The sequence below is a fragment of the Heteronotia binoei genome, chromosome 9 (genome assembly GCF_032191835.1).
Source record: "Heteronotia binoei isolate CCM8104 ecotype False Entrance Well chromosome 9, APGP_CSIRO_Hbin_v1, whole genome shotgun sequence".
In the NCBI taxonomy this organism is placed as follows: Eukaryota; Metazoa; Chordata; class Lepidosauria; order Squamata; family Gekkonidae; genus Heteronotia; species Heteronotia binoei.
In genome coordinates this window covers 79404663-79420054 of record NC_083231.1, presented here as the reverse complement: position 1 = coordinate 79420054, position 15392 = coordinate 79404663, and the positions used below count along the sequence as shown (strand labels likewise).

General features: G+C 43.1%; 1 protein-coding gene across 1 annotated transcript; it reads right to left on the bottom strand.

Moving 5' to 3' along the window:
- Window positions 1-1247: 1247 nt before the first annotated feature.
- Window positions 1248-15078, bottom strand: LOC132577590 (C->U-editing enzyme APOBEC-1-like). The gene is given in 4 exon segments (XM_060247380.1): window positions 1248-1363; window positions 5745-6185; window positions 7933-7957; window positions 15055-15078. Coding segments are annotated over 4 exon segments (606 nt in total).
- Window positions 15079-15392: the final 314 nt, after the last annotated feature.

Genomic DNA, 15392 nt, shown 5'->3' with positions numbered 1-15392 from the left:
CCCCACTCTGAAGAAAGATTGTCCTTTTCCTATGTAGAGGCTGCAGGAAGGGGGAAGGCAATGGAAAGCTGAAGTCAGAGGGAAGAAGATAGGGAAGGAGATAGGGTTGCCAGCTCCAGGTTAGGAAATTCCTGGAGATTTAAGGTGTGGAGCTTGAAAAGGGTGGGGTTTGAGGAGGGATGGGACCTCAGACAGGTACAATGCCATTTTCTCCAGGGGAACCTCAGTTGCCAATCTCCAGTTCAGGGCTGAAGATCACTCAGAATTACAGCTGCTCTCCATATGGCAGAGATCAGCTCCCCTTGAGGTGGGAGAATGAATGCTTTCACTTGGGTGGGTGGGAAGACAGAAAGGGCGGGGGGCACTCACCCAGAGCCTCTTTCTAGAGCCCATTGTATTTTTTCCTCCACCAGGGCTAGCGCATGGGAGTCGGCGAACTAGAAGAAAAAGAAGATATTGGATTTATATCCCGCCCTCCACTCTGAAGAGTCTCAGAGCGGCTCACGATCTCCTTTACCTTCCTCCCCCACAACAGACACCCTGTGAGGTGGGTGGGGCTGGAGAGGGCTCTCACAGCAGCTGCCCTTTCAAGGACAACCTCTTCCAGAGCTATGGCTGACCCAAAGCCATTCCAGCAGGTGCAAGTGGAGGAGTGGGGAATGAAACCTGGTTCTCCCAGATAAGAGTCCGCACAGTTAACAACTACACCAAACTGGCTCTCGGGGATTGCCTAGGACACCAGCCTAGGCAGGGGTGGGGGTGAGTGCCCCCTCCCTAATCACACTGTCCCTGAGCCTCCAACTCATTTTTCCTAGGCTCTGAGAGATCAGAGGAGCTCCCCCAATCCGAAGAAGAGTGGCACTTCCCTTCCTCAGTGTCCTCCAAGGGTGCTCAGGAAGCGAAGTGCCAAGTGTTCTTTTGGCTCTGAGGAATCAGAGGAGCTTCCCCAATTCCTCAGAGCTGAGGAAGAGTGGCACTTCCCTTCCCCAGCATTATCTGAGGGTGCTGGGGAAGTGAAGCGCCAAGTGCCCAATGTGATTATATCACGTGATGTTATCACATCATGTGCATGCAAAAACTTTCTCCCAGGGGGACACATTGGGGTTCTGCCTCAGGCACCAGAACCCCATGCGCCAGGGCTGTCTTCCACAACAGGCCTTATTCCTAGTATAAATATATTTCAGTAGTAGTCTAGAACACAAAAGTTCTTCCACTAAAATGTCAGAAATTTTTTTCAAAGCTGCTACTCACGCAAGGATAGAGTCAAGTTGTTGGGAATAAAAACGTATCCAGGGACAGAAACTCCTTGGCCAATAATTTCTTCTTTGATGCAACACAAATGTTTTCCAACAATTGGCATAATCTACAGAAATAAAATCCTGTTAGTTTGGGGAAGTGAGAATGTGTGAATGGGTGTGCCCAAACTAGGGGTGTGCATTCGGTTCGGCCGAACCAAATCAGCCGCCGAATCACCACTGATTCAGCTGTATATGGAATCACCTGCAGCCAATTCCAATTGGGGCCCATTATGCGGGAGCCAAGTACGGCTCCCCATATACTTCCGTATATATATTTGGAAGTATATGGAATTCAATGCAAAAGGCGGGAAAGGGGCTTCTGCAGCCTCAGGGGAGCTGCTTGCTTCCTTTCCCGTGTTTGGTAGCCTTTTCCCGCCTCTCCCATAGCCTCCCTGGGATCAGGGGAGGGAGGGGGAAGAGGAGCCCCAGCAGCCAATCCAAAGCATGCATTTGCAAAATGCATTGCAAATGCATGCTTTGAAGGGCTTTTGTGTAGCTGATCCTCCAGTCATCAGCAACAATGTTGTTCTTTTGTCTGGCCAATCACAGAGCAGTGCTGCTGTGTTGGTGTGAGAGATTGTGCTCTGCTGCTGGCTGGCCCTTGGTCTCAGCTGCTGCTGCTCTCTCTCCCAGCCTTACCAGACTTCCCTGGAGTAGAGAAGACAAGGTAAGACAGTCTTGAGGTTTTGTTTTTATTTTAGTTGGTAAAAGGACTTTTTAAGATTCAGAGTCCCTTTACTTATCCAGATTTGGGTGGTGGTGGTGGGTAGCTTATTTGGGGTTAGGGGGTTAGGGGTTTCTGGTTGGGGAGGGGGCCTGGGGTGGGGGGGTTTTGCCAATTTGCCCATATCTTACTTTAGTGAGAGAACTTTTAAAAGTGCAGTGTCCTTTTACTTTTCCTGATTTGGGTGGCTTGGATTTCTTAGGGTTAGGGTGAAGGGGTTTTTTGGGGGGGGGAAGGAGTTGGTAAAGTTCCTGTATTGTTAAGTTTTTTACTGTTTTGAAAAGAATCTGTGTTTGATTTGTTGCTGCTGTGTTGTGCTGCAGTTGTTACTTTTCTCTTCTGGTTTTGGTTCTTGGGGGGGGGTGCTGTTTGGCCTAATTTTCATTGTTTAAAAGGCCACTTTTTAAACAGTTGAGTTTTTTGGCCTTCTCCTGTTGTCCCTTTTTCTGGTTCTGGTTTTTTTTTTGGGGGGGGGGACCTGGCACCTGGGTGAGAGACCCAGAACCAGCAGGCTTGTTGTGCTTGGCCAGCTCTCCCCATGTTGTTTGGGGCAGGGCTGGAGAGCTGGCATCTGTAGATTGTGTGTTTTGTGGCAGGGAAGCTGGCACCTAGGTGAGAGACCCAGAACCAGCAGGCTTGTTATGCTTGGCCAGCTCTCCCCGTGTTGTTTGGGGCAGGGCTGGAGAGCTGGCATCTGGGTTTGCTGCAGCCAGGTCTGCAGTGCAGAGCAGACCTTGAGCAGATTGTGTTTTGTGTGGCAGTGACATTGGCAACTGGGTTTATATTGGTTCCAGGCCTGCAGGGTTCACAGAGTACATCGAGGGATGTAGTGCGTTTAGGTCCTATAGAGATTCTCTGGTGTGAAGTTAGGTTTGACTTTGGTGCCCCAGGAATTGGACCCCCTGGTCCAATTTTTTTTTTTTGGCCTTGTAGGTTTTGTGTGGGACAGTGCCCTGAAGCTGCACAGCAGTTTGGGGGACTCTTCTCAAAACCTCCTGCTCCCCAGAGCCACTTTTCCCACGACAATTACAGTGAGGAAGTGGCTCGAATTGGTTTTTTCTCACCATTGGGAGCAGTGTTCCTTTTGGGGTGCCCACAGATGGGTGCAGTCTTTTTAGGCCAGGGGGGTTGCATGCTGGGGAGTCCCCTGAAGCTGCCCTGCAGTTTTGGGGCCTCTCCCTCAAACTCCCCTCTGGCCAGAGCCACTTTCCCCACAGCAATTATAGTGGAGGAAGTGGCTAATTGGGCTTTCCCCATCATTGTTGGCAATGGGACTTTTGGGGAGCCCAAAGACAGGGACCCCCTGGCCAAATCTTTTTGGGACTTGGAGGGTTTGTAGGGGAGAGTCTCCTGCAGGTCCCCTGCAAATTTGGGGACTCTCCCTCAAACCCCCTCCTTTTCAGGCGGCTTCAAATATACCCTATTTGCCATTGATTTCAATGGCCCATAGGGTATAACGGGGCCGTATATTCGGAAATAGCCGCGCATCTACCATGTATGTGGCTATTCCAACTACGGAATTCAGAAATTGCCCTTCGGGGGGAGGGGCGCTCCAGCCTCCCCGGGAGGAGGCCCCCCTCGCCGGCCGCAGCAGCTACGTGAGGCCGGGGCTTTTGCGGCCTACCCCGCCTGCGAGGAGGAGGAGAAGGCGCTGGTCCCCGACGCTCCCCCTTTCCTTCCTCCCTCCCTCCACATCTCTTCTTCTCCCCCGGGTAGGAGCGGAGCCCAGCCCAGCCAGTCCAGTAGATATGATGGAAGAATTGCATAGCCTGGACCCACGACGGCAGGAACTGCTAGAGGCCAGGTCCACCAGAGCAGGTGTTGCAAAGGTGAGTATGGCTTCAGCTGTATTAAGAATTCCTTTAGAGGGAAAAACTTGGTGCACAGGTAAGGTGATTGGGCTTCAGTGTGTCAACTTTCGGTATTCCTTAAAAAAAAAGTTTCAGTGGATGAGAAGATCAGCAGCACAAAATGTCTTTAACCTTTGTGTTCAGAAGCTAGAAGTCCTGTAAAAAGAACTGAACGACATCTAGTCTTGGTTCTTACATGCAAATATTTGAAAGTCGGGAGCTGACAGAAGTTGGTTGCCAGTTGTGCAGATTGCTCTGTTGATGTGTGGCAAGTTCTCTGACTCCTGGATGCTTCACAAAAATTGCTTTTGCTCTCTGTGGCCAAAAAGCTAAGCAGTCCTTGTTTCTGTTTGATCTGGATATGATACAAGACATCACTGTTCTGGTTCCCCTTGCTGGTTTGGAGTTTTCTGGGCCTGTTCTTTCTTTCAGTTTTGTCTCTCTTGTTCTTTTTGTTCCTTCCAGTTTCTGCCTATGGTCCAGTTAGCTCTTGGCCCCCTTCTGTGTTTTTAAATGTCTTTTAAAAATATCCGGGGGGGGGCAGGTAAGGGTAACTTTTCATTCTTGTTTCTCATGAACGCAATGCCATTCAGTTGTACTCTTCTGTTCCCTGTTTTTGGCCTCTCTCCGATATCTCTTCCTTTGCTTCCTATCTGTGTTGTAATATGGTCATCTGAAACAAAGTATTCAAGATTTATATCCCATAGGGGAAGGATGGTGGCTCAGTGGTAAAGCATCTGCTTGGGAAGCAGAAGGTTCCAGGTTCAATCCCCGGCATCTCCAAAAAAGGGTCCAGGCAAATAGGTGTGAAAAACCTCAGCTTGAGACCCTGGAGAAAGAGCCGCTGCCAATCTGAGAAGACAATACTGACTTTGATGGACCAAAGGTCTGATTCAGTATAAGGCAGCTTCATATCTTCTTCATATCTTCAAATATACGGGATTCCAAATTTTTTCCCCCCGAATACGTCCGAATCCGTGTAATTCCAATTTTTTTTTTTTTTGCACATCCCTAGTCCAAACTACAGGAAACTTCAGAGTAAGAAGGTCTTATATTTGGTTCTCAGAAGGCTTGGTAGATCAAGCTCAGAGAATGTGAGGCTTGACAATAGCCCCAAACAGTTCAAGGTAGCCCTTCCAATCTCCAAATGGAAAGAGAGAGGTGGAAGAATAAGAGAACCAATCTCAGGCATAGACAATAAACTAAAGAAAAGATCACCACACTGCTGTGGTATATTGCTGTGCCTATAATCAACAACTGAAAGCTAAAAATCATGAATGATAAATCAGCATTCCATAACATCCTTAAGAACACAAAGTTCTTTATACTTCTTTTCTCTTATTTTGGGTAACTATTATAGAAGATTTTTACTTTTAGCAGGGGGAAGATGGCCTTTTATATATTATCTATTGTCCCCTCTTTTTTGTCTCTTTAAGTTGTAATCTGATAGGAAGTAATTTGTCTTATGTTTTAATGTTGTACTGCACACACTTAAATGTTGGTGGTGCCTCATAAATAATAAATATTATTTGTCTTCTCTGTCAGAACTATATTAACAGTTCAACTGTGTACACCCCTCATTCACTATCTATGTTCTACATATATTTCAGAATAATATTTTGACTGCACTAAAAATTTGAGCTACTGCCATTGAATCAGTGCCTAGTTAAATATGCATCGATTCTGTGGCTATTTTTAAATTTTCATCTGATATTTTAAATTATGTATCCGATATTTACTCTTTCCTAATGTTCTCAATATTCTTTTTGCTCAGATATTTCAATTATTGTTATATTACTGTTTTGTCTAAAAGCCTATGTAGTATGTAGACTTCCTTGAATAAATGGGAATATTACAGAATTATTAACTTACCAGGCAGTTGCATGACAGATATCTGGACTCCATGATTAGCTAAGGCCCTGAGACCATTCCAATTCCACCTATCATTATGCCTGAAGAGCTGAGAGAATAGTATCTCCAGTGTTACATTAGGATGCTCTTTTAAGAACTCAATTATAGAGTGGCTACATCTGCCACAAGGACTCCAGGACAGAAACCAAGTGACAGAGCATGGCCTGGTTCTCCGGTGATTTATCACTTCACAGTGGTTTTCCAAAAAATTGATTTCTGCATGTTGGTTATGATTGCTTGTACACCATTGCCTCCAAGTCTTGGGGTTTCTGTCCCAGTGGATTTCATACAAGAGATGAGTAACCTCTGGATGTTGTGTTGGATTATAATTCCTTTGAAACATCTCCCATTCTATTTTCCACCTGGGGCACAAATGTAACAAAAGAATTTAACCTTTCAGAACTTTCCATCATTTTACTGTATGTTATATACATTTTCTGAACTTAGAAATGCCTTAGAACAGTCAGTTGTGAGTTGACATACTTTATTATGCCTGTATTTTATAGACAAATTCCACCTTCAAGTGAGAAAAGCAACAAAATTTCACAGAAGAAGTTGGGTATCTGGGGCTTCAAACATCCTTATGTGAATCAGGAATATCTCCTATTTCATGGAATCATATTATTAAAATAAACAAGAATTAAAAGTCAGCAATACAGGACAGTGTTAAGTTTGCCAGACCTGCCAAAATTGCAAATCAAAATTTGATGTAACGAAGTGAGGTTACTTCCTCACAGGCCCAGCGCTAGGGGTTCCAGTGCCCCAGGCCCAACACCACGCCCCCACCCCAAGTGCTTTATTCACACATGCTTTGCACATGAGCCTTGATGACCTCACACAAACCCCCACTTCACCGAGGCTTCCTGAGGCTCAGAAGGCCTCTGCAAAGTTGGGAGCATGACAGCAGGTGCACTCAGGGCACAGCTCTGAGCGTGCTTGCTGTCATGCCCCCTCAACTTCACCAATTCTATGAGCCCCAAAATATGGTGCCCCTATCCTTCATTATTTCCTATGGAAGAAAGGCATTTGAAAAGGTGTGCTGCCCCTTTAAATGTGATGGCCAGAACTCCCTTGGAGTTCAATTATGCTTGTCACACCCTTGTTCCTGGCTCCACCCCCAATGTCTCCTGGCTCCACCCCCAGTCTCCAGATATTTCCTGAATTGGACTTGGCAACCCTACGGCCACGCCCTCAACTTCGCCGAGGCTTCCTAAACCTTAGCGAAGTCAACGGGCACAGGGCGTGAGGAGAGGGGGCACCTCATGGTACCTCTAGGCCAGGTGGCGCCCCAGGCAGCTGCCTACTTGGCCTACTCCCATGCACCGGCCCTGTTCCCTCATTTTCTTTTCAAACGTGCTGTATGAGTTTCATTTGAACCAAGTCAGCAGTTGCATCTTTGTTTCACCCAGAATGAAACTCCCGGATGCAGTAACTTAATAATAAGACAAAAATTACTTTGAAGCAATGTTCCCTCTAAGCTGTGGAGTCTTGTGAGCAAAAATTCTTCTTCGTGAGCTACTGGCATTAAAATTGTGAGCTACTGCATAAATTAGTTTTCTCTGGGGCCATTTTTCCTGAGTCAAGACAAAAATGTGTGAGCCAGTGGCTAAAAAACTGTGAGCTAGCTCACATTAACTCAGCTTAGAGGAAACACTATTAGAAGTGATATTGGAATATGACTGAGAATTCCTGTAAAGGAAAGGGGAAAAGTGGAAACAAAACTAGATATTTATTTTATTTATTTATTTATTTAGGATTTATATCCCGCCCTTCCCACAAGTGGCTCAGGGCGGCTTCCAAAAATTGGTCAACATAAAATTAAACACTTTTAAATATATAGGCAATTAAATATTTAAAACAGTTAAAACCTTAAAACCAATAAACATTCCAGTTACATATAAAACAGACGTCTGGCAAGCTACATTGAGTTCTCATCTTAGCTAGGCGTAGGCTAACCGGAAGAGGGTCGTCTTACAGGCCCTGCGGAATGATAGATAAATGTAAATGGCAAAACAACATAGGAAATGCCTTTGCTTCCTAGCTACTTGGTTTGATACATACTTCTTTCCCTTAAAGTTTTCTATTTCTAAGTGGAGCTGCATAGCTTTGTGTGTTTATGAAGAGTACAAAAGGCAATTGTGCTCCTTACCTTTGGCTGATACCTCTAGCTTGACCTGTGGGACATAAATTGAACTATTTAGCTCTATACAGACAACCCAGAAATCTATTTTTAACAGAGTAGTGATACAGCCTCATGCTGAGTTTTGCACAAATAAGATGTGCTGAAATCAAAAGCACATTAGCAAAATCCAAGGACTGGGTTGTAGAGGGGCCAACCTCCAGGTGACAAATAGAGATCTCCGAGATTACATCTGATCTCCAGACAATAGAGATCAGTTTCCCTAGATAAAACAGAGGCTTTTGAGGGTGAGCTCTATAGAAATATGCCCACAGAGGGTGCTCCTCTCGCCAAACTTTGCCCACCCCAGTCTCCACTTCCATATCTCTAGGAATTTCTAAGTGGGAGTTGGCAACCCAAGTTTTCTGTATTTTTCTGATACGACTTCTGTATTGAGTGTTGGAAGCTATCTGCCACATGCAGGAAACCTAAAAATGGCTACAAATCCAATAAACCTCTCATGTTAATGCAGCCATATAGCTACAGAACTATGAACCACTTCAGGCATATGATGCTGAATGGTAGGCAGCTATAGTAGTGAAATAGGGTTGCCAAGTCCAATTCAAGAAATATCTGGGGACTTTGGAGACAGAGCCAGGAGACTTTGGGGGTGGAGCCAAAAGCAAGGTTGTGGCAAGCATAATTGAACTCAAAGGGAATTCTGGCCATCACATTTAAAGGGATCGCACACCTTTTAAATGCCTTCCCTCCACTAGAAATAATGACAGATGGGGCACCTTTTTGGGGGGCTCATAGAATTGTACCCCCGATCCAATCCTTTTGAAGCCTGGATGGTATTTGGGGGAGAGGCACTGGATGCTATGCTGAAAATTTGGTGCCTCTACTTCAAACAACACCCCCCCCCCCAGAGCCCCAGATGCCTGTGGATCAATTTTCCATTATACTGTATTGAAATCGGTCTCCATAGGGAATAATGGAGAGCCCAGCAGAACTTCTGTCCCCCTCCCCCCACTTTCTGATGACCCTAAAGTGCGGGGAAGGCCTCCAACCAGGGGATCTCCTGCCCCCACCTGGGGATTTAGCAACACAACAGAGAAACGCAGATATGTGGAGCAGGGTAAAGGTACAAAAACCTCCGCGAAAACCAGCTTCAACAGTAAAGAAATTTAAGTGTAATTTACAAAATACTTATAACACAACTAAACATATCAAACGTTTGAATATCGACCTTTTTTCACTACAGCCCGGATCTTCAGTTCAAGAAATTTCATGCTTAAAGACTTAAGTACTATGGATATGGGTGTGGTCAGTGTTCTGTCACTTTAAATTGTGATTTATTTCATTTTTGTTGTTTTAAACAATCTTATTGATAACCTATGGTAACAATTCCCATTAATAACTTCTTTTCATCTATCCCATATGCTTCTTTCTAATCACCGCTCCCCCCGTTACTTGACCCCCGCCAATGTTATTTACTCAAAATACTAACATTAAAAGGTACCCTTAATTACTAAGAACTAAAATTAATATTCTTCTTTCTTCTAAAGTTTAATCATTATCAAAAATTGTCCAAAGTCCTTTTACTTTCCACTCGTCTTCTACATAACTTCTAAATTTTTTCCACTCCCTTTTAAAATCTTCTAAATCATAGTCTCTTAAAGTTCTTGTTAATTTGTCATGATTTATTTCACTTTTGATATGTTTAGTTGTGTTATAAGTATTTTGTAAATTACACTTAAATTTCTTTACTGTTGAAACTGGTTTTTGCTGAGGTTTTTGTACCTTTACCCTGCCCCACCTGGGGATTGGCAAGCCTATAGCGAAAACATGACTGCAAAAGAGGGTTAACTCCAGCTTAGTAAATTCTTTAAAATTTAAGGGTGATGCCTGGGGTGAACAAAGTCTGAGGAGTGAAGAGAGAGCTCAGTGGCATTGTACTTCAATAGCATCCATCCTCCAAAACTGACATTTCCACCAGTGGAATGGATCTCTGTAATTTGTAATTCCAGAAGAGTCAGGTGGATTAGCAGGAGTATGCTTTTACAGAGATTAGCAGGAGTATGCTTTTACAGAGAGACATGTGAATATTTAAAAATTGAAGCATATAAACATTAAAAAACCAGCCCCAAATAACTGGCATGTTTATCTCATGCATTTTATTACCCAAATCTATTGCTGCATAACACATTTCAGTGTACTTCTGTGCTTTCCTACCAGCCTAAACTGAGAGACTTTTCATTTAATTAAACTTCAGTCACTGTTCAGATTCATTCATACTTTTATATTAATGCCTGTTCATTGTTCAGGAGGAAGAGTGGCATTTATAATACAAAAGAGCAATTTGGCCAATGTAGAAAATATATTTGTATTACAAACCAGACTCAATCAACAGCTACTCATGAGTGACAACATTCTGCCGTTCAGGATTTTAGAGCACACTAAATTTCCAAGTAATTGTATTCAACAGCTATGTCCACCCACTCATTTAAAAAAAAAAGCAGAAAGTTGGTGGGACAATACATGATACTCTGTGCTGCAGCTCCCAAGATTTGGCAGTAAATTCAGTTAGTCGCTGTATTTGGAATATTTGCTGGATTCATTCTGCAGGATTTCTGCCACTGAGGACTGCAAATTTCATTGGACCCCTGTGGATAAACCTCTTATTATTTTACTCTATAGACAAAAACAGCCAAATCCACATTTGTATTTTACCTCTCTCTTCTTGCAGCTGTTGTTCCATCTTGATAGGCTTTCAGAATACTTAGAGACTACTTCTTTTATATATGCTTTCCTATTTTCAGTTTCTATTCCCCAGAAAGTTTGAATTCTAACCAAAACTCTAATGCCTAGCTCACCCAAGTTTGTCAGATCAGAACTTTGAATACAAGGAACTGCTTAGGAGCAGAGGTTTTTGCCTTAGGGATCCAAAAACTCTGGTCTAGATCCACATTAACTTCAACATACTTGGTTCCAGGGGTCGCTTTGTAGAAAAATAGGTGGTGGAGCTCATCCAGGGAATGTTATGCAGCTGCACCTACTATTCAATGCACAAAGTGGGGAGGAGGAGGGGGAACCCTCAGAAAGGTTCAGGAGCTGTGCTCCTGTGAGCTCCTGCTGAATCCGAGGCCTGCTTGGTTCTGTTATTTTTATAAACTCTTGTTAGACAAATGAGCAATGAAATTAGAATGCGTTAGATTCATAATGTTGTACATGGTTGCAGTAAACACATGAATATTACAATAGTGCTTTCCAAATGCAAAATATGGCAGATGTGCCTGCATTTTTAACACCCTTTGAAACTTGGAGGTCACTGGAACGCTATATAGTAAATCTTTTAGCAGACCACCCTGAGGCGAATGTTCTTCTGCTTGGGAATTTTAATGCCCATTTGGGTCCTGATGATGTAAATCTTAAAGTTAAGTATAACAAACCTTTTGGTGTGCTGGAGGACTTTTGTAAATACTTTCTTCTACCCAGGCAGTTTAAGGACTCAGCTTCCAATCTCACAGGTTTATATCTAGTTAAAGTGGCCTCTAAACTGGATTGCATGTTCTGATTGGCTCCTGCCCTCAAAATTACCCTGTTGAATTCAGCTACATGTCCGGTCAGCGCTCCAGCACTATTGATTTCATGGTAGCATGTACCTCTCTAATTCCTCTAATAACCAACTTTAAAGTGCTGCCTTATATTGATAGTGATCATTTCCCTTCATTTTTGCAGATTAAAATAACTTATTTAACTCAAGCTTCAAAGCAATCTTCAGTATACAAAAACTCACAAGTACTAAGACATAGGGTGAGGTGGTCTCATAGGGAGAGCCAGTTTGGTGTAGTGGTTAAGTGTGCGGACTCTTATCTGGGAGAACCGGGTTTGATTCCCCACTCCTCCACTTGCACCTGCTGGCATGGCCTTGGGTCTGCCATAGCTCTGGCAGAGGTTGTCCTTGAAAGGGCAGCTGCTGTGAGAGCCCTCTCCAGCCCCACCCACCTCACAGGGTGTCTGTTGTGGGGGAGGAAGGTAAAGGAGATTGTGAGCCGCTCTGAGACTCTTCGGAGTGGAGGGCGGGATATAAATCCAATATCTTCTTCTTCTTCTTCTTCTTCTCAGAAGATTCATGTGGTATTTGATGCTGAAGATCCCCAAATTTATAAAATAAATGATTTGGGAACTAATTTACAGAGCAACCCTCTTATGCAGAATAACACAGTAGTACAAGAAATACAAACTATCTTATATGAATCTAAAGTTCATCCTTTAACTTCTAAAAAGTACTCTAAACCTTGGTTTGATGCTGGCTGTAAAAGCACAAGAAAACCTGGTATCTGGCAAGAAACCAGTACCGCGGGGCCAAATCGATCCCCCAATTCCACCTGGTAAATGGTCTGCTTTTTTTATCCAGCTTTATAAATACCTTCCTCAGCCCTCAGTTACAGCTGATGATTTTAAGGATCTCCCTTCTTGGCCTCCTGTTTCACAAGATGAAATTAAATTATATATTGCCCAATTGAAAACTGGTAAGGTACCAGGGTCCGATTGCCATCTGAGATCTTTAAAGAAAATATTGATTGGTGGGCACCTATTCTTGCAGACTTATTTACCTCTATTGATTCTTCGGGACATCCCTGATTATTGGAACACAGCGATAGTGGTTCCAATCTTTTAAAAAGGTTTAAGAATGGATCCACTAATTACCAACCCATTAGTCTGCTAAACATATGCAGCAAGCTTTATGCCAAACATCTCTTGGAAAAGTTTAATTGGCTGGCCCAAGATTACATGATAGTGATAGAGCAAGCTGGTTTTAGAGAGTTCAGATCAACCCTGGACCATTGCTTTATTATTCAACATCTAATTGAAAAATACTCTTATAAAGACCCAATATCACTATATGCCGCATTTGTTGATCTGAAAGCAGCCTTTGATTCTATCTCGAGACGGAAACTGTGGGATAGCCTAGAAGCCTCCTCTATTGCTGCTGCTGCTCCCCCTGAGTTCCACTGGTGGCTGTTCAGGTAGTTGCCGGTGCTACTGCCTCATGCTACTGCCCAGCTCGCTGCTACCAGCCTGCTGCCCACCCTGACACCAAAGAACTTGGTTGCACAGCCAGAAGACGCGGGGAGGGTCTCTATCTTCCTCGAGTCTGCTATGCTTATGAAATAAGGATGACTGGAACATGACAGTACTATGTTGGGAAGCACTGGGATGCAAAGGCTTCTGCACTGTAGCACTTTAAAGCTATTTGCATTAACACATTGCACTTTAAAGATATTGCACCTAGTATAAAGCACTGCAGCACTTTATCTTGCTCCATATTTTATAAACATCTGTCTCCAACTGTCTCCAACTGTTAGCCTATAAGATCTGACTTTGTGTCCATAATCGATTAAGACTGAGATCATAGGCTGCTAAATTGATTGTTTATTATTGGTTAATTAATTTGGGTGGTAAATTAAACTGAGTTAGGAAAGGATTGTTTAATTGATTGGCTATCTGTTGTAATTTATTGTAATTTTGGCAAATTAATTAGGGGTGTATTAAATTCAGACTGGGTGGGTTTTTAGAAGTAATGAGCCATTAGAATTAATTGAATTTAGTAATTTGGGTAGATATTAGTGAGGTTGGGGTCTTAATATTAATTAACTATTAGGTTAGATTAACTGGCAGGGATAGATTGGACTGGAAGGGTGACTCTTAGGCTAGCAAGGGTGGAGAAGGAAGGTTAGCTATTCATTACAGGGAAGTGAGCTGCGTTTTTCACAGCTAATCTCATCTAGCAGGCTAGAATTTGAGCCTGTATTCAAACCCTACATTAGTCATGTTGGGGCAAGTCAGTATCTGTTAAACAGGATATTGTGAAACTAACAGAAGAATAATTTACGTTCAGCATAGTTCCCTCTGTTTGCTCAAACTTTTCTTCAAAGGAATTCAGCTATACTATGTTGTGCACAACAGAATCCAACAACTGTGAATAAATAGGCGTTGCTGGGGATATAGTGGTTGCTATGCAAACTCAAAACTGAAATACCACCCAAAATATAAAATAATGTTATGTTAGCTTGTACACACACTGCATTTGTTATCAGGACTTTTTTTGTAGAAAAAACCCAGCAGGAACTCATTTGCATATTAGACCACACTTCCTGATGCCAAGCCAGCCAAAATTGTTTCTGTGCGTTCCTGCTAAAAAAAAAAGCCCTGCTTGTTATCATATTACGTTAGCATTGGATGATTTCTTTAAGTGTTACTTTGATCATCACAGTTGAACCTGCTAAGTTTGACTTTTAAACATATTTGCAATGAACTTTGTGGCATCCTGGGTCAACCCCCCACCCCCAGCATTTTCTGTGAAATTAAGATTTCCACCTCCAACCTGTATCAGTTTGCATTTCCTTTTAATTTTATCTGCCATGTGTACTTGAGCCTTTCTTCTCAGAACTGCTTGACAAATTATGTATTGTGCATCCTCCCTTGCTAGCATCAGTAGAAAAGTCATGAGGAGTCAAAGTTCCTATTTCCCAGGGAGAGCTATACTCTTCAGATAGCAATCTGCTGGTGGCCCAGAACCCCAAAGACATCTGGCTGTCCTCAACCAGGACCAGGGCTTTTATAGTTCTGACCCCAACCTGGTGAAACTCTCTGCCAAATACCATCAGGGCCCTGCAGGATCTTATTCAGCTCCACAGAGCCTGTAAGGCAGAGACGTTTTGTCAGGCTTTTGATTGAGGACAGCAACGGTTTCCACTCTGGCTGGCACCCTGCCTTGTTCTCCATACCTGCATTACCCCTCTTCCCCCCTCCCTGCGAGGTGGTCAGAAGTCTGATACTGGGGAAGCAATTGTGAAATCTGTCATCTGATTTGTTTAGATGTGGTATTAGTCTTATTTATATATCCGTTATGTTTATATATCCTTTCTTATGTTCACTATATATATATATATATATAGGCCACTGTGTGACACAGAGTATTGGACTCTTTGCAAATCGTGTAAATACCAGATTTGAATAAGTGTTTCCAGAAGCCTGGGTGGTTTCTTCAGTATTGATTACGATGCATGTATTTTGAAATATGTATTATTATTGTGAATTACAGCTTGTCAGTCCCTGAAGTTCGCATGCACCTGACTTACTTACCGGTGTACTGTTGCGCTGGTACATCTTAGGGTGGACTTTGGGACTTTGCATGGATTCTTATGGAACAACGTCTGTATCCTACTTGGACAAGGACTGACTTTATTAAGTCTTTATTGAGCTTTTGTAATATTGGAAGTGGAAGCTCTATGTATAGTGCTCAAATTGAAGGTGTTCAAGGAGTCAGCATATGTAATAAATTTTAAGTTTTGTCATTAAGTGCTGTAAATATTACGCAGCTTTTTGTGGTTGTTTGCCTTCGAGCTTGTTCTGGTGCTTTTGCGTACAACTTTCCTGTTATTTCTGTAATTGAAACTGTGAACGGATAAGACAGATCTTTC